Source organism: Mytilus trossulus, chromosome 6 (assembly GCF_036588685.1).
Source record: "Mytilus trossulus isolate FHL-02 chromosome 6, PNRI_Mtr1.1.1.hap1, whole genome shotgun sequence".
NCBI classification, from domain to species: Eukaryota; Metazoa; Mollusca; class Bivalvia; order Mytilida; family Mytilidae; genus Mytilus; species Mytilus trossulus.
The window spans coordinates 36,826,763-36,852,049 of record NC_086378.1 but is presented as its reverse complement, the minus strand read 5'-3'; the positions used below and the strand labels follow the sequence as shown (position 1 = coordinate 36,852,049).

General features: G+C 31.4%; 3 protein-coding genes across 3 annotated transcripts; 1 reads left to right on the top strand and 2 right to left on the bottom strand.

Moving 5' to 3' along the window:
• Positions 1–432: 432 nt before the first annotated feature.
• Positions 433–10,597, bottom strand: LOC134723409 (apolipoprotein D-like). The gene is made up of 4 exons (XM_063587025.1): positions 10,388–10,597; positions 8,990–9,117; positions 8,576–8,661; positions 433–841 (listed from the first exon to the last, which is right to left on the bottom strand). The coding sequence occupies exons 1-4, from the start codon at positions 10,508–10,510 to the stop codon at positions 606–608; spliced, it is 573 nt and encodes a 190-aa protein (XP_063443095.1). The 5' UTR covers positions 10,511–10,597; the 3' UTR covers positions 433–605.
• A 1,926-nt stretch (positions 10,598–12,523) lies between these two features.
• Positions 12,524–16,505, bottom strand: LOC134723408 (apolipoprotein D-like). Its single transcript, XM_063587024.1, has 4 exons — positions 16,309–16,505; positions 14,054–14,181; positions 13,365–13,450; positions 12,524–12,801 (listed from the first exon to the last, which is right to left on the bottom strand). Exons 1-4 carry the CDS (start codon positions 16,423–16,425, stop codon positions 12,563–12,565), a joined length of 570 nt encoding a protein of 189 aa, XP_063443094.1. The 5' UTR covers positions 16,426–16,505; the 3' UTR covers positions 12,524–12,562.
• A 2,095-nt stretch (positions 16,506–18,600) lies between these two features.
• On the top strand, positions 18,601–24,586 carry LOC134721259 (protein snail homolog Sna-like). Its single transcript, XM_063584107.1, has 2 exons — positions 18,601–18,767; positions 22,458–24,586. The coding sequence occupies exons 1-2, from the start codon at positions 18,704–18,706 to the stop codon at positions 23,450–23,452; spliced, it is 1,059 nt and encodes a 352-aa protein (XP_063440177.1). The 5' UTR covers positions 18,601–18,703; the 3' UTR covers positions 23,453–24,586.
• Positions 24,587–25,287: the final 701 nt, after the last annotated feature.

Sequence of the window (25,287 nt, the reverse complement as noted above, 5' to 3'; positions counted from 1 at the left end):
CGCACCGTGATACGAAGCAACAACCGAACAAAAAAATATGCTTTTATAGAAATTATTAAAAGAGAGATGGGAGTTATATATATTATATTGCTATATTAAGTAAAAAAGTCAGAATTGCCAAAATAAGATCGAATGAAATCCTGGCGCACTGTCAGTAAAAGTATTCTAAGCAATCATTTCAAATACATATAGATAGCCATGACCATGCAGCGAGCATCCTAAATAAATACATTGCCGTTTTTGTTTTCTTGCAGAACGAGATTATTTTGTCTTCAATATTTATTTAGACATTCGTTACACATCACCATTTGTAAGATGTTATTTGAATTCAATTTGAAAAGAAAAATGATTTAAGCCAAACTGTGACATTGAAAACCACTGCAAGCAAAATCAAAATGCTTAAAGCTACTAAAGAAACTATAACTCGAAAGCTTAAGATTTAATATTATTTTATTTGTTTAGAGAATCAAATTGATAAGACCACAAGGTATTACAACTCTTGAAGTTCTCTCTCCTATATTCGCAAACTATGGATGGTAATTATTTCTTTAATTCATTTATATATCATTATGTCACAGTAATGTTGTTACACTAGTTCAATATTTTCACTTGTCCTCACAATATGATGCTGTTTGGTCGGTTTTCATGAAATTTTTAGCGTCGACTTTGAAATCTTCGAGTTCTTGGAAAAGCTTAGTCTTAATTTCTTCTGTTATGGATTTCTCCCTTGCCAGTATCCATGCGAATTCAAAATGTACATCGACTACTTCCGAACAGGAATAAATAAGAGTATATGTTTTGTAGTCTGTGTCAACTACCCAGTAATTTCCATATGGAGCACCTGAAATAAATAAGTTGAAGCTAGGAGTATAAATACGATGCGTTTTGTTTCAAAATTATAGTTTTGTACGTGCATGGTAATCTAGCTCGGTGAAACAAATTTAAACCATAATGATTAACCAACTCGAAAGTTATATATACTTTAACAAATCAAATCAAATCAAATATTTTATTGGCATATAAACTTTACAGTTTGTGACCAACATATATTAATACAATAAACACAATAAACATATATACATACATATTAAACACACAAAATATGAACAGCATTAAAATTTATAACAACAAACAAGTTGTTAAGAGTCCCCTGCCCTCAGTTCTAATGACTTTTTCAAGAAGGATCCCGGCTAACTTATTTGTTTGTAAAGGCGATGATGGATTTAGTAAGTAATGAATTTTTTCTTCTTCATTTAAATTATTAAAGTTATTATTTTCTGCACATATGTGATGAGAAAAGTCATTTCTTAGAGTTTTATTATACTCACAATATAGTAAAAAATGTTTCTCATCCTCTATTATTTTACATTTATGGCAAAGACGTTCCTCTCTTGGGATTTTAAAATATCTCCCCTTTTCAATCAAGAGGGAGTGATCACTTATTCTAAATTTAGTGATTAATCTCCTTATCTGAAAATTAGATGTATTTAGATAATATTCTAATTTGTAATCTTTTTTAAGTTTTTTATAGAGAAAAAAATTACTTTTATCATCGATGTTTTGAAATTTATTTTGAATTAAATATTCATATCTATTTTTCATTTTTAACTTTATATCGTTTTTTATTTTATTTACATCTTTTATGTCCTTACAAGTAGAAAGAATATTAAGGTCAACGTTAGTCTCTTTAACAATATTTTTAGCATATGTATACCATGAGTAAGTTCCTGTCAAATCTAGAGACTGTGCTAGAGAAAAAGCTTCCTTTAACAATGGATTAATATTATTATTATATAGTCTAGCTAAATATAAAAAGGTTTGTGTTTTAATAAAACATTCTATAGGCAATCTTCCTAATTCAACTCTTGCTCCTAAATTGGATGCATTTTTTCTTATCCCTAGAGTAGATTTACAAAATTTAAGATGCATATTTTCTATGGGGGTTTTGTCTATAAAATCAAGTTGATTAATTTCTTTTCCTGAAGTTAAGGCTCTGCTTTTGGCTCGATGAAAAGAAATATATGTATCCAAATATGTTACTTCTGAATTATAGGTCATAATTGGTTTTACTAAAGAATCAAAAAGATTATTTGCTACTTTTATAGGTAGATTATTCAATGATTTAGTATATGATTTTATTGCAAAAAATACTTTTTTTGCTTTTTTTGTCAGCTCTAAAGTACTTTGTGATAAATTTCCATTACATTTTATCAACATTCCCAAAAATGAATATTCTGTTACACTCTCTATGGCTTTATTCTCATAGTAAATATGTGATGTTTCACTTTTATGTTTAAACTGACTAAAAATCATGGATTTAGTTTTGTTTGTATTCAAAGAGAGTTGCCATTTGTTACAATATAATTTAACGTTATTTAAACTGTTTTGTAGCCCCTCTTTTGATTCTGACAGGATTAAAAGATCATCCGCAAAAAGAAGGCATCCTACCTTACTATTTATAAGCTTAAGGGGACTTGCATCATTTCCCTCAAATTTTTTTACAATATCATTTATAAAGACATTAAATAAAGTGGGACTTAGTGTGTCTCCCTGTTTAACCCCTCTAGCAATATTAAAATATTCTGATACATAATCTTTATATTTTAAAGATGATTTAGTATTTAAGTATTGTTGTTTTATAACTCTATAAAAAGACTTGCCAACTCCCATTTTACATAATTTATAAAGTAAAGCAGTTCTCCATACTGAATCAAAAGCCTTTTTCAGATCTATGAAGCAGGCATAAATCTTTTTTTTCTCTATGTGTAAATATTTATTAATCAAGGACTTTAATAAAATGATGCTATCAGCTGTTCTGTGATTTTCTCTGAAACCAAACTGACAATCACTTAATTGTTTGTCAACAATCTTGATTAGCCTATTATTTAATATGGCATTAAAAATTTTTGGTAGATTACTTATAAGAGAAATGCCTCTATTATTATTAGGGTCTAACTTGTCACCTTTTTTATGTAAAGGGATCATGAAAGATAATTTCCAAGAATCTGGATAATTACCTGTCTTTAAAATCAAATGAAAAACTTTTACAATAGAATTAATTATTACAGGTTGTGAGTGTTTGAGTATTTCATTCACAATTCTATCTGGACCTGCTGATTTGTTTACTTTAAGGTTTGAAATTACCAGTTTTACTTGAGCAAATGTAATTGGTGCATCCATTTCTATATTCAATTCAATATTATCTTCTATAATGTTTAGTTCACGTTCCAGTTTATTTACAAAGGATTTATCATATGAGGCTGGTGAACCCTGATCCTGAAAATGTTTTATGATTTTATTTTCATTCATTAAAATTTCAGGAATATCTTCTTCAATATTTGGTTTCTTTTTTTATTGCCTTTAGAACATTCCAGTATTCTTTTGGATTATTTTTTAAATTATCTGAAAGTGATTTATAAAGATTTTGGTGATATTCAAATGTTTTCTGTTTAATCATTTTTTTTAGTTTTTTACATAATTCAAAATATTTAGATTTTAAACTTTTGTCATTTAAGTTATTCTTGATTTTATTTCCTAAATAGTTTATTTGTCTTTTTGTTTCATATACTACATTATCTGACCATACTTGGTTTTTTTTTCTTTTTCTTTTTTGTTGGTTTAGATATGACTTTACATGTATTTTCTGCAATAGTTTGTAAAATTTTGGTAAGTTTTTCAGTTGCACCATCAACGCCTAGTTTATTGCTATCAAAATGTTCCATCTCTAAATCTAAAATTTCCTTTTTAACATTTTCTGTTGATAGAACATCAATTAATTTTGAAGATGACAATTCTGTCCATTTGTATGATTTTATCAAATGCCACCTCTTCTCATCTAAACATTTCTTCATACATGTATCTAATATAATATAACAATTCATATATAAGTTTATTTGAACATGGTCTGATAAATATGTAAAGTCATTTGTTTTAAAGTATTTTACCTCAGGCAGGATACTCTCACTTGCAATAGCATAATCAACTGTACTGAACCCAGTATTACCCATATATTTTTTTGTGTTATTATTTTGCTTTCTGTTTTCATTTATATTATGTCGCTTACTATATTATATATGTTGTTGATGCTATAGCATTATATTATATGCTGATTTGCAATAAACTTATTACATATAAGTAAAATATCCCAGGGAATCTCCCAAAAAACGACCATTAAGTATACGTAGCCTTGAGGACGAACATAATTCAAGTAATTTATTCCCCAATGTATTCAAAGTGCTATCTTGGTTAACTCTTCTGATATCAATATCAGTTATATAGCTCTCTGGAAGAAGGTCAATACTATCAAAATTATTTATTTCATCTGAGTCATTTTCTATATAATCTGCTTTCATTGCAGTCCTAGAATTGAAATCCCCTATTAAAATAATTTGTCCTTCAATAGAAAACCATATATTAAGCACTAGACTTTTCCCAAGAAATTTAAAGATGCAAATGAGGAACCCATTCAGTTTAAGATTTTTTTTATTTTTAACTTTTTTTTCTCACACATGAGAACCCAAATTATCTTAAAGCATAAATAGACTGCCTGTGATAATATTTTATGTAAAAGTTAAAGTTTTTGGTTAAGGTTTTTGGGCAAGGTAGTCTTTTCTGAAGTTAAAGTACAAGTACCTTAAAATCTAGTACTCATGTTCCCTATTATATGATCTGTCTAGTTTCAATACCAAATTAGAGTTTTCATCCCAATTTCACTGTCCACTAAACATAGAAAATCAAAGTGCGAGTGGGGCACCCGTGTTCTATGGACACATTCTTGTTTAAAAAAACGTTTATGAGAACCGTTATATTTCATTTCAACACAAATAATGACTTTGCTATTTATACCTATTATCCCATCTTTTTAAAATTGATAGTATATGTAATGTATAAATGCAATATCGACTCTAAAGAGATAATTTGGAAATTAAATATGTGTGTACCGACGGTCTTGGAAACTGGAAATTATTATTTTTATGTCCAGTTTATGTTTTCTGATCTGTGCGTTCGTTTGGCCGTTCGTTCGTCTGTCCGTCCCGCTTCATGTTAAAGTTTTTGGTCAAGGTAGTTTTTGATGAAGTTGAAGTCCTGCATGTCAACTTAAGACTTAGTACACATGTTTCCTATGATTTGATCCTTCTAATTTCAATGTCATTTTTTCAAAAATATCAAAAAATGAGTATTCAGAAGGTCAGGCCAATAAAAAATTATTTCTAGAAGTTTTGACATACTTGCAACGTATGCATGTAACTGATATCTGGATGATTCTCGTAAAATAATGTCCGAACTGGCAATGAAGTTAAAATTTATTTATACTGCTTGTTTGGCAAAATCTCATAATAAAAATTAAAGTATGATAAAGGGTCATTGTCGTTTGTCATTTGTTTCATTTCAAATTGTCTTAAGAAGAAATGATAAACATTTCGGCTGATCTGACTGAAACTTACAGCTAATTTCCTAATGTATGTAGATCAACACTTTGGTTTGTTTGTATATTTTGTATGATTTTATTTTGATAATGTCCAATGGAATTTAAATATCATATATACAGGTTTACATACCTATATATGAAGATGTCAATCTTAATTACAAAGCTTGAATAAACATTCATACAAACAAAGCAAGGAAGCCAACCAAAGTTTTACCCTACTTGCATTCGGAAATTAGCTGTAAGGCAAAACATATTAATCAAATTAATACTCAGCAAATATGATTTAAATCAAAATGGTCGGTGTTTAAAACTTAATTGTTGTAAATTTAACTTATGACCAAAAAAAATTGCTCCAAGAATAATATACAACAAAAAATCTCTCCCTTTCATTTAGCTACGACTATGAGCGAAAAGATTGAAAACAAATTTCGATTTTCAATGCCGGTGTCCTATAGCCATTCTTCCCCCATGCTAAAATTTCCGGGGGGAAATACGGGATCGATCCAATATTTCCCCCGGAAAAATTGGCATGATCCCACTTTTCCCCCTCATCGTTATAAGCGGGAAACTAGGATCGGGCCAGTGTTTCCCCCGTGAGTAGCATGATAAGCTAAATTTTCCGCCTTGTAATATAACGTCGGCGACGTCACGATAAGATTTTTTAAATTATAGTAACTTTTTTCTGAGTTTATAGTTACTAAAGCTTCATCGTGTGAATATACATTTGATATGTATTTATATGTGTTTTTCTATGTTGTGATGTTATACTATTGTTTCTGAAAAAGGGAGAAATTTTGGTACCATTAAAACGTTTAACCCCGCTGCAAATGTTTGCACCTGACCTAAGTCAGAAATCTTATGTACAGAAGTTGTCGTTTGTTTATGTAATTTATACGTGTTTCTCGTTTCTCGTTTTTTTTTTTTATATAACTTAGACTGTTGGCTTTCCCGTTTGAATGGTTTTACACTAGTAATTTTGGGGCCCGTTATAGCTTGTTGTTCGATGTGCATGAGCCAAGGGTCCGTGTTGAAGGCCTATTGCGGTTTACTTTATTTATAAATTGCTATTTGGATGGAGATTTGTCTCATTGTCACTCATATCACATCTTCCTATATCTTTATAATATGTTATATATTTATTCACACGAAGCAGTCTGATCTCATTCATTCTCTTTCGTGGACCCTTGGTATCATTGACCAAATAAATACAATTACTTTTAAATTAACAACTTCTGGTCAGTCATTAGTTTTTTCCTTGCATGCGGACATATAGACAGTCATTTAAAAATGTAAAAAGTCTAGGGGACAAATAGAAAGACTGATGAACAGAAAGACAGACTTGTTGACTCATAGACAGACTGATAAACCTGTAGACAGATTTGTGTAAATGTAAATTGACAACAAATTTGTATATTTATAAATAAATCTAATTCTAACACTGTTCGGTTTAATTTCCAGACTCTATATAAACATAGTGAAATCTATGATGGGGGAAAGATTGGCATGGGGGAAAAGTTACTATATGTATACGTAATGTCAACTTTCCGCAGGGGAAGAATCACAATGATCCAAAATTTCCCCGGGGGAAAGATTGGCTCATGCCAGTCTTTCCCCCGGGGGAAAAACTGGCATGGGGGAAGAATGACTATATAACACAACAACCTTTTAGTGTCTTTGTTTTAATTTCCAAAATTAGCAATTTAGATTTTTAATATTTTATCCTGTTGGAGAAATCTTACTTTGTAATTTCCAACAGAAAATTATTTTTAAATTAAACACTTTTTGTATTTTATATTTACTGTCTAGTTTATTCAAAACACGTTAGGTAGTAATAACAGGGATTGTATTTTATGAAAGATGTATAAAGTTTTAGAATCAAAATCTTTAATTCATAAATTATACCTATAATTTTAATTTCCTTACATCTTAAAAGAGGGACGAAAGATAAATATTCAGAAATAATGAATTCACAAACTAGATGGAATAACTTTTATACGTTCATCTTAGTCAGGAAAATATAATGGTGTCCATGCTTTTGTATGTCCGTCTGTCAACAGTAGCAAATGAGTTCGTTACGGCAAACTTCTGAAATTAACGCGAAAAAAAACCCCCACACACATCTAGTCTGATATAGTCAAATACTCTGTAGTTAGCCAGTGCCATCTTTCATTTCTTTTTTTATTTTCAATAATTTTGTTAGTGTGGGGCAGAGGACAAAAACAGACTTTCTAACAAAAGCGGCGTGAAAGGTAATTTCAAACAATTTTCCATTCCGACGGATGGTGCATGTTTCTGAACGTTAATATTGTGCGGAAACAACATCATAAGATCTAATGACTGACACATGCATAATCTCTTGTATTACCGGATAATAAAGTAGGTGAATTAAGTTGTTATTCTTGGAAATTTAAATGTGGGTTTCAAACATTCAATTTGCGATTTTTTTCAAATAGTGCGCCAGCAAGGAAAGTTTTATACTATGACGTCAGATGCAATGTTCTGAAGAAAGACAACTCTTTTCTTCAAAACGAAAGAGAAAAAAACATGAAAATTACTCATAACTTTTTTGAAAGGTCGGTGACATGCACTTTTTTTTTGCTTTATTTTGAAAAGTGCACATGGCACTTTCCTTCTTGAAATTATTATAAAGAAATCACTGGTAGATATTTTTTAATACTGGAAACGTTTTTCATTTTTACGTTTTATTTTTGGCGGGAATGAAATAAATCATATTTTTAAAGATCAAAACAATATGAGTCTTAAACTCCTGAACCTGTATTAGCTAGATACAAATCTACTGTTTAACGTGAAACAAGAGTTATGCTTGTAGGTTTGATATAAAGTATTTTTTTGAGAGTTTATATAACAAGCAAATATTATGTTAATATTCGGGAAAACACGAAACTGAGGTTGCTATAGCGACAAAACTAAGTCGGTGACCCCCAATTTTTTTCATCATATTTTGTTCCTCAAATCATTAAATACCTTCACACAAAATTTTAAGGAAAAATCACTGGTAGAAATGAATAGGCTGTTTGGTCTTTAACAACAATTATAACATACAAAGAGAAAAAAAAACACGTTAAATTATAGCCACGTTGAACTTAGAGAACTACTTTTTTTTATAATCATAGAAATAAAACAAACCTTCAGAAAATTTAACCAATAGTTTCGCTGGTTCGTTCTCATCGGGTGCGTAACCATCACCAACTATTGAAATCGTTTCTCCGTTTCTGAAAAAACAAGGTATGCAACTCCAACTGAGAATTTAGTCATATCAGAGTTATTTCCCATGTAATCTTGATATTTTTCTAAATCGGATAATCGTTTATCGGAAATGTTTTACAATTTGATTCATACATTAAGTAAACAATAATAAAACATTAGGCGCTTATTTGAATTCATAATTGATAAACAGATCATTTAATTTCAACTGTTCGATGTTGATATATTTTGTTGATGCATCTGATACGCATGTCAGTATTAAATTAGAAGTTTTTTTTACAGTAACTGTAGAAAATAGAAGCCCCAAACTGACCATAAATTGGCGTCTCTACTTACGGGGTCTTTCCCTCGTTTTGAACTCTGATGTGTTTGTCCTCCTTAAGCAAATAATTAGCTTTTATGCATTCTTGACCGTCTTCAAAGTTTGCTTTGAATTTGTAGATTTCATACCAATCCCCGAGATACTGAAATCATGAAAATTCATATTTGTAAATCGCTAGTTTAGCTCGTCATGTTATTAACATATCTAAATCAGATCCATCCATAAATGCATTTTAATTTAACTATGATTTTCTTATTTATATCTTTCTCATACATATGATCCTGCATTCGCTAAAATCAAGCTGATATACTTTAAATTTAAATATCAAATACGCATTCAACGAAATTCATATATTTTGCGTGCTTTCTTTTTTCGTACATACTTATACAGTGATATTGCAAAGGAAAATGTCAAAATGATGTCCCCAGTACATTTAAACCTGCTCAATAGTTTTGTTCACAATAAGACCAGCGCATCGAATATCTAAAATGTATATATGGCCTCAACATTATTTTATTAAATTTTCAGTTTCACCTGCCAGAGCTGCAAAGTTATATTCAGTATGCCCTTATCAAATATTTCAGTGACATCTTACAAAGGAATGTGTAAAAAAGAAAACTCACAAAAATATTGAACTCCAAGGAAAATTCAAAAAGGAAAGTCCCCAATCAAATGGCAAGATCAAAAGTTCAAACACATCAAACGAATGGATAACAACTGTCATATTCCTAACTTGGTACAGGCATTTTCTTATGTAGAAAATGGTGGATTGAACCTGGTTTTATAGCTAGCTAAACCTCTCACTTGTAATGAAATGTGGTATGATGCCAATACCAACTATCCACTTATGTTCAAACGAAGTGGATGTGAGCAATTAGAGGCAATGAGAAAAACCCATACCGTATGGTAAGCTATAATAGGCCCCGACATTGAAAGAATTCAAAGAAAAAAAATTTGTAATAACAAAAACTATATTAGATGAGAGTTCTCTAACAAGAATAATTGATAAAGGAAGATGTCGTATGAGACAACTCTCCATCCAAGTCACAATCTTTAAAAGTAAAACTTATAGGTCGAGATACGTTCTTCAACACCGAGCCTAGGCTCACACTGAACAGCAAGCTTTAAAGTGCCCTAAAAAAACTAGTGTCAAACCATTCAAACGTGAAAATCAACGCCCTGATCTATATAAAAAAAACGAAATACGAGAAACAATAAAAAAAAAAGGTAGTTACACAAATAAACACCCAAATAAATAACTGTAAAATATGAGGGCAAATATTACAAGCTAGGGACACAGTCTACTACACCCACACATCACCAGTAACAAACCCTGCAATCAATGTAAAACACAATGGCAAATGACACAACTATTTAGTTCACTTGATCAGAGTATGTTTTTATTACCGTACCTCTTTTACATCGAGTTCCTTTTGTGCCACTACTGGAGGGCATTTTCCTATACCAACTATCTGCGCATGAGTAACACCAACATTCAGAATGGAACAAAATATATAGAGTGCCACCGTAAACATTTTGATTAGAAGTATTAAGAAACGTGACCGTGTTTCAATATATATACCTTCTTAAGATCTTTATGAAACATCTGAAGGGGTCAACATGATTCAATATGATATAACAATTCTACCTGACCGATATATGGATCATCCTAGTATGTGTAAACACAAGTTTTATACGTATAACTGTGTAACAAAATGAATTTGAAAAATAAGAAAAAAGGTCTTTAATTGTCTCTTTTATGTTTCAATATAAAAAAGAAGATGAAGTATTATTGCCAATGAGACAACTATCCACAAATGACCAAAATGACACAGACATTAACAACTATAGGTCACCGTACGGCCTTCAACAATGAGCAAAGACTATACCTTATAGTCAGCTATAAAAGGCAAGTTTATGATCACAGCATTGTTATATATATGAGCCATTTTTATTTCTCTTTTTGTAAATAACCTGGCTTTTTGTAAACAAATATTTGTTGCATGTCGAATTTGTAACACAAAAAAAATTATGATTTTAAGCGTAATATAATTGCCAATATCAAGGTTGATAACTTAGACCCAAATATGAATGTAAATTCTTAATTTGATAAGACAAGTGAGAAAATGGTCAAGCTTTGTTTACGTGTACTAAGATTTATCCCATCTTATCTCCGATCGTTGGCCTTTATTATATCTGTCCCTTACATAAACAAAAAGTTCTAGTGTACGCAGGAAAATGTTATATCAGGGGTCAGATCTTGGAATTGATTTATTTTAAATACATGTAAACTGAATGTATATAACGTTTCTGTTAAGGCATTTTTGATGGTTGTCCTATACAGTTATTTTTTTTATACCAAGATTGATAATTTTCAAAGTTATTATTGATGGGTTGCAAGTTAGTTTTGCTTTTATTTCCACACTTTTGTAATTCCTTAAATGTTTGCTGCATGGTTGCTTATTTCAATTGAATGATCGAAGATCTGAATTGTCATTTAAAAAATAAAATTTGTCGTAGTTATCAAATAGCACTTTCTGATCACACGAAGAGCTCTCTATATCACACGCATAATAACAAAGATCCTCTCGTGTGAATTTGCAGTCTTGCTTTTGAGAAAACTGCATATGATAATAAGGCTCTAGATTTTTTTGTTATTTAGATATACTTTTTGGTAAGATTGCCAATAAGTCAACTCTTCATCCAAGTCACATTTTGAAAGAGTAAACAACCATAGGCACAAGCACGGCCCACCACAGAGCCCTGAATCACACTAAACAGCAAGCCACAAAGGGCCCCAAAACGACTACCACAAAACAATTTAAACAGAAAAACCAACGGCAAATCTATACAAAAAACGAGAAACGAGAAACACCCACGAACCACACAAACAAACGAAAACAAACGAACACCAGGTTTCCGACTTAGGACAGGCACAAACAAAAGAATAGGGACCAGACGCTTCAATAGGCACCAACCTTCAAACCTGATACAACATTGTAACATCACAACACAGAAAGACGCATTATGAAATATCAACCGAAACTGCCAAACTCAACCAAAAAACAAATCAACAAAAATAAGTGAACACACATTACACGAACACATTTGATGTGTCTAGCCTACGACAGTAGCCTGAAATTCAGTTGTTGCTTGTTGTATGTTATGTACGATTTTCGTTTGTTTTTTATCAAGTCGTTGGTTTTCCATTGTTGAATTGTTTCACATGTTTCGCATGTTTTACGTCGGGGTCATTAAAATAGCCAGCTATACGATATGGGCCTTTTCGCACAGACCCGTACTGTGGCCTATAATTGTATGCTACCACTTCATTTAAACCCTGGTGGATAGTTGTTTTATTGTTAATCATACAACCTCTCATTAGTTTTACATACTGAAACCTTGAAACCTTGAAAACCAATGGGACCATGAATTGGTTTTATTACTATTTAGAGATCTTTAGAATTCTATCAATGTCCAAATGTGTGTATTGCTAAGGCTGTTAACTTATATTGCATGACATTTCTCATAGAATCAGAACTAAAACATATAATAAACAAAACAATTTTATTAACACATTCAAACATTTAATTAGTACAATATTTAGAAGTTTGATTTGATTTCATAAAGTTGCTTGTATTTATCTTGAAGTCCGCCATTTGTTTAAAGAGTTTGTTCTTTATATCATCACTGATTGTCTTCTCTCTAGCTAAAATCCAAGCAAACTCGAAATGTGTTGCTCCAAATAAAAGGTCTGTACACGAAAATATTAGAGTATATGATTCATAATCTGTGTCTAAAACCCAGTAGTCTCCATATGGGGCAGCTGAAACGATATAAACACACAATTGAGTTAAAACCGAATATTTATCATTTAGTTATGTTTCGATTTTCTCTCTCTTACTCGTCTTGTTTGCACGCACACAAATAACCACAAGCAACACACACATGCTTTCGATGATGTTTACTTTTGTTTGGTTTGATGTATACAGATAAAAAAACAAAAAACATTACGTTCAAATAAATGTATGAAAGAAGGGCATATTGACGCCCTCACTTTTTTACACAAGAAAATACGCATATTATGTTAGGAAATTCATATAGTTATGAATAGATTTTTAAACATTTTAATTTTTTGGTGTCTCACATATATAAGAGTCACAATTATTTAGTGCCATGCTAACTCGTTAAATGTGAAACCTAGTTGTCACGGTCTTCTTTTCTTCTTTGGGTACCGTTAGCAAAAAATATAAAACATCTTTAATTACTTTTAATTTGCACTTAGTCTAGTTAATATTTTGTCCAATAAGCGAAAGGGCATTATTGGTCCCATTTTTCTATTTCCTTTTACTATAATACTTTGGGAAATGTGTTTCCGGTTTTACTTACCAGAGGCAAATCTAAGTTTAAGTCTTGCTGCATCACTTTTATCAGGAATATAAGCGTCGCCCTCTGCAGATGTTGTTTTTCCGTCTCTGTAAATAAAAAAAAACCAGAAAAATACAGTATTTAAAGCTATTTAAAGATTTACTGCCAGAATTTGTAAAGTAAGTAAAGAGTAGGTAATACGATAATCAATTTTAAACCAAACTAAAAATGGGGAGATGCTTTCTTTTATTTTGCATTGATTTAAATTGGTTTTTTTTAATCAATTGTTTAACTTTTTTTAATGTTTTTCCATGACCAATTCAATTTTGAAACTTCAAAACAATATACTAGAGTAAGTCCTGTGACCAAATGTCCTCAGTCAGAGATAACAATAAATAAGAATAATTAATAAGCAAAATACACCCAAATTGGTAAAAACACAAACATATATATAATACAGATAGTGAAGAATTACAATTATAAACATAAAAAACATAGTTATAAATGGTAATGTAACAATTGATTGACATGGACCTCATTTTCACAATTCTAAAGATTGCTATACAAAAACCATGAAAACTCACAAACATATAAATTCAGTTTATTTTTACGAAGAAGTCAAGAAAATTATTAAAAAAAAAACGTTAAGTTCCTGTAATGGTGACCCTATTAAATCTAATCTAATGAAATGGTAAATAAAAAATACTCACGGTCCGAATCCAGAATTAAATATATCAATGTGACCATTATCTTTCAGCTTGTAATTTGCCTTATTACAAACTTGATCGTTTTCAAAACCAGCTTTGAACTTATATATCTCATACCAATCTCCAAGATACTGAAATATTATTAAAGAATATAAAATATCGAAATACATGTATTTCAGTAATAGATATACAAAGATGTGGTATGAGTTGCAATGAGACAACTCTTCATCCAAGTCACATTTTTTAAAAGTAAACCATTATTTATAAAGTACAGTCTTCAACACGGAGCCTTGGCTTACATAAGAAAGCAAGCTATAAAGGGCCCAAAAAGTGATTAGTGTAAAACCATGAAGCCCTTAATGCTCAATTGGCTTCTAATTATAATACTGTCTTAGTATTTGTATTTCTCAAGTTGTTTCAACACTACATTACTCAAAAGGCTATCTTTTCCAGCACTGTCGATTTCAGATATATAATTGTATACCTAGACGCATTTGTCTATACTACTTTAATAAACAAATAAAAGCAATTAAAGCCAATAAAAGTTATAATTTGCAATATTAATTCAACATGATATCATACCACCAAAAAAGTATTATGCCTGTACATAATAAGCAGCTGCGTCATAGGCGCATGATACGCCCGTCGTCCTGTGTGTAAGTTTTGTGCAATAATCATCAATATTTTTCTGAGATACAGCGCGACATGTGAAAAAACCCTTTTATACCAAAAAAATCAATAACTCTAAAATAAAATTTTGAATCATCACCCAAAAATTATACAGATCTTAAGATTAATATGACAAAGAAGTGTGTAAAGTTTTAAGCAATCATCATAAATTGTTTTTTTTTTTAGATACGGCGCGACATGTGAATCCCTCCCCTTTTTTTAACAAACAACTCAATTTCCCTAAAATTAAATTTTGAATCAAAACCAAAGGGTATACAGATCTTAAGATTAATATAACAAAGAAGTGTGAAAAGTTTTTTGCAATAACCATAAATCGTTTTTAAGATACGGCGCGACATGTGAATCCCCCCTTTTTTAACCAAAAAAAAACTCAATTTCTTTAATTTTGTAATCATCACCAAAAAGTAAACAGATCATTAAATTAATATAAATAAGTTTTAAGCAATAATCATACATAGTTTTTGAGATACGGCGCGACATGTGAAAAACACACACCCCTGTTTTAGTTACAAAGTCGCGTAACTCAAAAAAATGTAATCTTATTTCACCAAAAAGTATACAGATCGTTTGACAATAATAAGAAACAACAATATTAAATTTTATGAAATTTGGATAAGTCGTTCTCAAGTTACGGTGCGACATGTTTACGCCGAACAGACAGACGGACGGACGAACGGATGGACAGCCGGACGCCGGACATTTGTATACCATACAATTTTGACGGGCATATAAAAATAAGATGTTGTATGAATGCCAATGAGACAACGCTCCACCACAGACCAAATGACACAGAAGTTTACAACTTGAAGTGCAGCCTTCAACAATGAGCAAAATCTACACAGATTAGTCTAGTATATATTTGAAAACATATATATATTTTATATCACAATATATATTGCATGTTGGATTTCTATTTCTTGTATTATTTTATTATTTTATTATTTCAAAATTCTTTTTAGATTAAGGTAGCTTTTGGTTGTGATTTATTTTATCAATTTCCAGAACGAGTACGATGTAGATTATAACAGACACGGTGTTTTCCAAATATATTTGCGGAATGACAAAATTGTCCATACAACTGTCATGTTATTCAGTTTATAAAGATAATATGCTTTTAAGGTATACGTCTAAAATTTAATAATAAAATATAATTTCATATTATATTCCGGGATAGAACAAGTTTACAAGCCTAAATATAAACACGTCTAAATAAGCTAACTGCTTTTCAGATATGTCTTAGTTCGGGCCAAATAAAAAATGTGTGTTTCTTATTTTCCTACTTTCCCTATATTTTAAGCTATGCAATTGCATTCATTAAAGTTTTCTTAATAAGCACTGTTAAAACTCAGAATTTCTCTCCCATAGACTCAATGTTAAAAAAATATTGTATATTAAAAACAGTTCCCTACCTTCCTACCCTATTTTTTAGAAGATATTTTTTATTTTGCCTTAGACAGACAGACATATCATACAGAAATGCAAGATTTTGTAAACATAGTACAGGTGCAAATAAAAGAAATTAAAATAAAGTAGAACAAAAAGGAAATTTGGAAAAAAAATCCACTTACTTGATTTATATCGAATCCTGATTTTACTGTAACAGTAGGACATTTCCCTGTACCAAACACTTGGGCATAAGAACAACCTACAATCACAGAGAGGATACAACCAGCAAGGGACAACATTTTGATCGAAACTATTAGAACATCGAAATCAGGGTCGTATTAATAGCTTAAATAAATCAGCTGTTAGGACATGTGAATCCTTATCATGGATTTCATAAGATATAACCACTTGTGGTCATTTTTCGGTGTCCATAACAAAGTGATTGCATAAAGGATGTATTCAAGGCTAATGACGGTCAACTCTATGCCTTGTTATTTTTATTTTCAGCATTGCCCACGTTGTAAGAGCGTGCAGTTTGCATTGCTATGGCGAACGTTGACCTTTGAGAATGCTAGCTATAAATCTGTTTTCGTTTATTACTTTTAATGATAAAAAAATGGTGGCAGTTCCCAAATCATAACATTTTTGATAGTCACGAGATGCTTTAACCTAAACAAAATGTTTTTTTCTTAGTTTTGTGTAGTGGACGACTTTGTCGATGTTTATCTGCCAACATATTCTATTAAAAATACATTCATATAGTAGGCTAAACACAAATAAAATCTTTATAATGTCAACAATCTTATAATGGATAAGTAGTAGAATGAACTATCATCAAATGTATACCTTTAAGTAAATTACATCCGACTTAAATATGAGATATGTGCTACTGGACATTAAGCAAATTTCAATCAATAAATCAAAATTCATTTGAAATTACATGCAAAAGTTGAAAATTTATAACTATAAAGAAATGGATTGGAATTTGAATAACCTTTTTATCAATACAAATTTTTACAGTTATATTCTTTGAAATAATATCTGCCATATTCTTATACTCTTTAAAAACAAATCTATACATTATAATAAATATGTGTGTATTAACTTTGGAGGGGTTGATGAAACAACAACTCCATGGAGAACAACTTCAAACATTTTTTTTTTAAATTTTGGTTCATTTTATTGTTTCAGAGTTAAGTGTGACGTCCATTTTCCCCGAACTATAGTACAAACCTTTGTCTTACGAAAGACCATATTATAAATGATAGTTTTGAAAAAAACAAAACAATATAGCTATCTTGTTTACGCTATTTCACGCAGATATATTTATATACATACAAGTCTCAATTGAAAACAACGTGCAAACCTATGATTGCGTTGGATGAAATCGCAATTTTTATACGTGTGCATGTAAAACAAATTTCGTTGTAGAGGGGATCTAAATATAGCACAAACAACATTTTTCAAAAGATCAAAAGAGTGAAAAGCTATATTAAAACAAAACGCATTTGACTAACAGGTCGAACAACTGATGTTCTTAAACCCTTCTAACTGCTATTAACGATTGCCAAACAAATTGATCACAAGGTGTAACAAAATGGATTTCTATACTAATTTAATACTAAGTCTAAGTTGAAACCAATAAACTTGCAGATAAGATGGTAAACCACAACTTGAGGTGCTAAATTTTTTACACCATATCCGGATTTCGCCAATTGATGTCTCTTTAGTGGTGTATATATATATGTACATATAATTTAAAAAAAATATCTTATATATTTTGATACGACTGTGGTTTTGACATGATCTAAAAAATTATCCAATCATCAATTCCTGATACTTTTGAATTTTAAAAATGTTATTTTGATATATTGCATCTTAATTTGACCCGGCTTAATATATACACGTATCGTTAGTCTTGAAAGGTTGACCCTTTCCAACGGTTCATTTACAGGGATGTGTTACCAACTTAATACTGGTTGTCGGACTATCCATGGGAATAACTAATACATCATTAAGAACACATAGGGGTTCCCATACATAGTTGACATAGATAGTAAAAAATAAAATCACAAGAATACTGAACTCCGAGGAAAATTCAAAAATAAAAATCCCTAATCAAATGACAAATAGTAACAAGTCACTGTAGCTTACCCATACTACTCATTTATAATAAGTAAGGCGTTATACTAGCAAAACATAAACTAGCTCTTCAAGAAGTCATCATTATTTGGACGTAACATAACCCCCCTTTTTTCGCCTGGGGACGTCGTTCATCGTTTTCATTAACTTACTGAGAACCGTGCGTAAAGTCATAAATAAATAAAAACATGATGAAACAACAGAATATATCAAGATGTCGATGTTTGATAGTTCAGATAGGAACAATTTCATTGGTTGAATGTCATTGCAAGGTGCGCGCTTAAATTAACGTTATAGCTAGTGGTGGTTACCTAGCAACTGACGTCATTCACGCCAAGTTGTGTGTTGTGTGCAGACGTCGCCATTGTAAACAACGTCAACGGATAACATCCGGTTACAGTTAATTAGTTCAAACTGGGCTATATTATTTTAATCATGCCAAAATGTTACTTAAATGGTATTCGAGGATACAGAACAGGAAAATACAAAAGCAATACGGGTATGAAAACACATTGTTAACGTCAAATTAGTTGAAAAACTGTTGATCGTATGACGTAAATTCGTACGTGTCCGTAACGGTTGAAACTCAAATATGTTTTTGAACTTTCAACTGTCCCCCAATGTTCCTTTCAAATAATTTTCTTGTTTTTGCGTTGATCCAGCGTGTTTCTATTCAAAGAAAACCCCCATTCATTCTAAGTTATCGCTTCGTTGAATATGAATTAACTGCGTTGTCTATTTATTTGTTTCAAGGGAAGATAACTCATGTTCTTTAAAGCAGGTGCCCTGTAAATTATGCATCAAAGTAAAATTTGAAATAGCCTTCGAGGGCGTCATTATTAATAGAATAAGTGCTTTAGAGGTGTTTGCGAATATATGAGTACAGGCAAACCTTTAAAACAGGCTATTTTGGCATGATTTGATACTATTAGTATTACTAATACTCAGTATTTATACTGTCAGACTTTTCATCAAATATTTAGAGAAAAAAATGGGGAATGACTTTGAGATTAACAAGCAAAGATTTGTCTCCAAGAGAAAGTGTAATGCCTTGTGGTATGAACGGGACCTTTATCTTTTCCTTGTCAATGATTTACTATTGAACGTATTACTTTGAATGAGAGGAGCTAGAAGTTCTATATAGATATAAGAAGATGTATATGAGTGCCAATAAAAACTATCCACCGAAGTCATAAATTGACATAATTTATAAAAGTAAACCATTATAGGTCAAAGTACGGCCTTCAACACGGAGACTTTGCTCACATCGAACAGCAAGCTATAAAGGGCCTCACAATTGACAACTGTAAATTCATTCAAACGGGAAAAACCAAAGGTCTTATGATCTACTAGTATATAAAAAAACGAGAAACACTTATGAACCACATCAACAAACGACAACTACTGAACATCAGATTCCTGACTTAGGACAGGTGCAAAAAATAGCAGTGGATTTTAACAGTTACCAACCTTCACCCTTATCTGAAAACAATAGTGTAACATCACAAAATAGAAAGACACATAATAAAATATCAATTGAAATGGCTCAACTCAATTAAATGTCATATTTACACAAGTGAACATACACTGAACGAATACATTTGATCTATGATACAATATATGTTATCAATAAATGTACGAAGGGGTTAGAAAACATTCTCTAATGCAAATGTGTGTTTACATAAAAATAAATGACAATAAAAATAATTGAGATGCGTTATTTCGTATGATTAATAACAAGCCAACTATCCACAAAAGTACAAATGAAGTAGATGGAATTAATAAATTATAGGCAAGGCCAAATAAAAAAAGATGTGTGTTTCCAATTTAAGCTAAAAAATAGTTTACTCTTAAGTTTTTTAAAGTCATAATGTCCCTTCCATAGGCTTAAGGTAAAAAAAAAGGTAAAATAAAAAAATATCCCTATTAACATTGTACCTACCCTATTTTTTTCAAAGATGTAATAGCAAACACATATTTTTTTCCCAACCAAAAAAAAAAAGCCCATAGCGAATAGTCGGCTACATTTTAATGTGTCCACGTGAAAAATGTGAAAATTCAATTGAGAAAACGTAGTAGTACGTACTAATATATTACAGAACAATTTTCGAAAACCAATATGACGGACAAGAACCTATGAAAACTTCTGACGATAACAGGCTCCAGCTGACTTGGGACAGGCACATATAGAACGTTGCCTTCTTTCCAAACTACATGTTTGGCGATCTGTTATCCTCTATGTCTTGGCTAAATCTTTACGAAATTTGGATTCAGCTGTATAGAATACAAAATTCTTAGATAAAGATATCAAGCTGTGAATTGAAGGCAATATTTGTAAACTTTCTGAATGGAGAAGGTATGATAAGATCCATTACTTGTACTCAAAATCGCTAAAATAGTAAAATCTATCCAATCGAAAGTATGCTAATATCATTCATAAAGAAGAACACTCATAGTATAGTGGGAGATTTTCACAGTCTCTGATCTGTAGGGATATCATAAGGACTACATTTTCTATAAAATGAGATTTTCACTCATTCTTAATATATTTTTTTATTTTTTCAATTTAAAAAATCTGGATAAAAAGTTATGGTATGAGTTTACAAGTATCACAGGCAACACGTCTATAAAAAACTGCGTTTAGAAAATAACAAACACATATATATCAAACAAAAAGGCAGTGTAAAAGACAAGAACAAAATCGTGCTCTCATGTCTTGTTCTACTAAAGTAGTGCTAAATAGTGCATGCAACACACATTGGCACGTGATATATTAGGTCAACTGACAGTCTTCAGATGGTATCTATACTATTAAACGAGAAGACCTCATTTTGGGTGTCGCTTCTCTTCTTTCCGCAATACATTAATCATCATGCCTTTGCGTCCTTTGGGTACAGTGCATAATCGCATTTGTCATCCATTCATATGATTATTCAGATTGAGTTATTTTGGATGAAAAACGAGAAAAAAGACGTCCGGATATGTTTCCGTCATTGGGCGAAATTTTAAGTCAGATTAGACTTCCGGTTTGCGTTTTTCTGTATACTTTGAAACAAATACATATACTACGAATAAAGTGTATTTTCTGTCTGGTATCATTTTCAAGTTTACTATCCACGGCAGTCACAGGGTTTATTCAATAGAGAGGGTCTGAACAATATATCAATGACCGCTGTGGATCAATTATTAAACTGAGAATTTACTGTTAAAAGAAAATACACTTTCGGGACGTCTGGAACAGGTGTTTTTAAGATCGAAATTTCAGGATTGACCATTTCGGGATCCGGGATTTCTTTTTTCGGATTTCGGCATGTCGAGATATTTAATTTGTATAATAAATTCAGAACCTCGGGATTTCATGTTTTTAAGCCCAGGATATTGGGATCAGGGCCCCTCCGCAGTAGCGGATCCAGAAATGTTCATACGCAGGTGCTCGTTGACTGCCTAAGAGGGGCCCACTCCGGTCATGCTTCAGTGATTCCCTATATAAGCAACTCCTAAATCCGCCTCTGCCCCGCCCCGCCCCCCTTTAATGAATGTTCATAATATACAGAAAAGCGCTAAAATTATTCAAGTGTCATTAAAATTAATAGAGAACAAACAAACAAAAAAAAAGGATTTTTTTTTGTGTAAAAAAGGAGGAGCCGGGCTAGAAAAACAATTATCCTGTCCCAAATTACCTATGACTTTTGATACCTTTTCTGAAATTCTCAAGTCACTAAATGTTTTACAAAAAAAAGAACATGTGGTATGAATGCCAATGAGACACTGAGCTCTCCACAAGAGACCAAAATGACACCGAAATTAACTTTTAAACGTCACCTTACGGCCTTCAACAATAAGCAAAAGCCGATAATGCATAGTTTGATATAAAAGGCCCCGAAATGACAATGTAAAACAATTCAAATGGGAAAACTAAAAGCCTTATTTATGTACAAAAAATGAACGAAAAACAAATGTCACTGAACCACCGTCTGTCATACCGGTATTCTTATGATGTTTCCCAAAAGTTACAAGCTAACAACCTAGTTCAAATTTCCAAATGGATATGGAAAGTTGAAACCTGCATTTTTTTAAAAATAACATCAATATAGTTTCAAAATTATTATTGCACTGAAAATATAAATCTACAGAACTTGTTTTTCAATGATTAAATTTGAAATGTTATTTATTTATATTTTTACTTTAGAGCACGACCCATATGTTATGACAACAAGGTCTGGTTTGTCCATCAAGAAAATCCCTGCTCTTCGAGGTCTGGGAGTAGCAGCAAAGCAACAACCGCAGCTGCCTAGACAGAGAAAGGAAAATGCCGTAGCCAAGAAATACCCAATAATCAAATACAAATCTCTGAGCTATCTGTCTTTTGTAACCAGATTTGCTCTCGCTTTGAGGGTTCCAGAATTAGAACTCGCCGGAGTGAACCCAAAGGAAACGCTGGAGTATTTAGGTGATGATGGGTATTTCTATCGGTCAAATAGTGCGTCAACTTCAAGCGGAGGGGACTCATACGATGACGACTACGAATCAGAATCGGAATCAGAAGATGAAGTGTTTGAAGGAGTGGATGATAACGTATTTTACGGATCAGAGGAAGATGATAATAAAAATTCACAAGGGGAAAGTGACTCCTTGTGTGATAGCGTAAGCGATATTCGCTTGACTGACGAAAATCAAAACTTCAGTGACAATAGTTCTGATCTAATTGTTGATAGCAGTCAAAATTTAGAATCGAAGTTTTTGGGTGTCTCGTTTTCTACAATTGGCGGACCAGACATTAGTAGCCATAACGAAACTGATAAACTTTTCGCGTTACAATTGAAAAGTGAAACACAAATTTCGTTTAAATGCGAAGACTGTGAACGAAGTTTTACCATATATTCAGCGTACCAAGCGCATGTTCGCTCTCATACGAAACAACGAAATCGATGTGGAGTATGTGGAAAGATTTTCACTCGTTCCTGGCTCTTGAAAGGACATATGCGCACGCATACCGGTGAAAGACCGTTTCCCTGTCCTGCTGAAGGATGTGATAAAGCATTTGCTGACAAGTCGAATCTTCGATCGCACATGCTTATACACAGTGTTACAACAAAGAACTTCACCTGCCAGAAATGTGGACGTGCTTTTGCTCAAAAACGTTATCTTCACAAGCATATGCTAGAAGTGTGTCGTTTGATATAAGATTTTCAGCAACTTTCGTAAAAGAAATTTGGTTTCTGTAACCTCAAACATATACGTAATATATGTGTATATATGTCTCTGCTTCATGTATAAACGCATCGCTTTTATTTCGAATATTTATCATACTACCATATTATGTTACTCCGTCAAAGTTTTCTGTTGTGTTTTGTGTACTATTGTTTTTTTTTTTTAATTTTATTTTTACTGCGACTTTTTCATTTTGTGTTCGGCTTATGACTTTGAATACTCCTTAAGTATCTTTTCTCCTCTTCTACTTTTTTTTACAAATAAACAACTGGTATACATTTTTTCGTCTTAATCGATAATTGTTTTTTTTAAATAAAGAAAAGAATTAGTGGTGTAACATAGAAGAAAATTTTTCAATATTTGTATAGTCAAATCAAAAACAAAATCTGTGTATTCATAGTCTTCAAGGCATGTTTAGTCTTATTTCATTGGTATGCGTCATGAAAAAGTTAACATATATATCCACCTCTTTGTCAAGTCACGAGTATGAATACTAGTATACACGTACAAACGCGACATTCACTCACAAACTTAACACAAGGTCGTTCGGACTTCACTGATTCAGATTGTGAATTTGTAATTAAAATACACTTCTTCAAAGCACCCTTTATCACTATTGCTATTAAAATAGATAAATCTAAACGCATATAGTAAATAAATCAACTACAAGTATGCACCTTGTTTTAAATTATACAGATTTTTTACAAGTACATTGTAATAAGTCCAGAATATATTTTTTTCTGAATTTTTGATAAATCAACAAAAGTTAAGTTAATTTGTATTTGAAAAAAAATAATAATTTGATTCTAAATTAATTAAGCTAGCCAATACTAAATGTTTTGTCCTCTATGACATACAACTGTGACATACATTATATTATATAAGTGTGTTCTCTTGGAATATTGAAATGGAAGAAACATGTGTAAAACTTCTAAATTTTGAATATTACAGTCAATATATTGTTTATTAAAAGGATTTGTCAATGACATAATATACATTCAAAAAATTATCATATGTGTTTTGCACATTTCTGTTCATATTTAATGCAATATTTATATGCTATGTTTTTATAATATTCTAATAAAATTGCTTTGTATATGAAAGAAATACATGATATTTTAACTACTTGTAGACTTTTATACTTGTGCATGCAGTGGTTAGAAGATGAGTTCATTTCAAAATCGAATGTAGAAAAATACTTCTCAGGTTCAATCTTTCTCAAATATTGATACTACATAGTTAAAATGAAAATAAGGAGATATGAATGCCAATGGGATACCTAACACGTAGGTTTAAGCAACAAAGGTCAAGGTATATAACCTTCATAAAGTAAACAAAAGCCATACCGTACAGTAAGGTAGGAAAGCCACGTCGTGACCGAATGTTTAAAAAATCATATGAGAAACAAAACTGTCTCTCAGCCAATCCATTTCAGTTTCAAGATAAGAAGCTGACAATGAGGGTCGGTTTTTAACTGAAATTAACGACACAAGAAATGATTTAAATTTTCCCATTTTAAACATTCTATTGAGCAACATTCCAGTAAAATCTATATATGAAGTGATTGTTTCCCAGTTAAAACGACACCCCAGGCATTTGGAGTGTATGTCTTCTTGTTAAAACGATATTCCAGGGTTTAAGTTTCTTATACGATTTCCCTGATTAATGTTTTAAGTCTACCTGAATCTGATGGTAAAGTTATTCAAATGTTATAACTTTGACTGTTTCATCGATTACCACGGATATGTTCTTGTCGTATCGTAAAAAGATATAAGAAGATGTGGTATGAGTGCCAATTAGACAAACCA

Coding starts and splice junctions, on each gene's coding strand:
- LOC134721259 (XM_063584107.1), top strand. CDS start 18,704: ATGCCAAAATGTTACTTAAATGGTATTCGAGGATACAGAACAGGAAAA. Junction 18,768..22,457: donor AAAATACAAAAGCAATACGG/GTATGAAAACAC, acceptor TTTTTACTTTAG/AGCACGACCCATATGTTATG.
- LOC134723409 (XM_063587025.1), bottom strand. CDS start 10,510: ATGTTTACGGTGGCACTCTATATATTTTGTTCCATTCTGAATGTTGGT. Junction 9,118..10,387: donor AGGAACTCGATGTAAAAGAG/GTACGGTAATAA, acceptor TCATGATTTCAG/TATCTCGGGGATTGGTATGA. Junction 8,662..8,989: donor CAAAACGAGGGAAAGACCCC/GTAAGTAGAGAC, acceptor TTGTTTTTTCAG/AAACGGAGAAACGATTTCAA.
- LOC134723408 (XM_063587024.1), bottom strand. CDS start 16,425: ATGTTGTCCCTTGCTGGTTGTATCCTCTCTGTGATTGTAGGTTGTTCT. Junction 14,182..16,308: donor CAGGATTCGATATAAATCAA/GTAAGTGGATTT, acceptor ATAATATTTCAG/TATCTTGGAGATTGGTATGA. Junction 12,802..13,364: donor TAAACTTAGATTTGCCTCTG/GTAAGTAAAACC, acceptor ATATCGTTTCAG/CTGCCCCATATGGAGACTAC.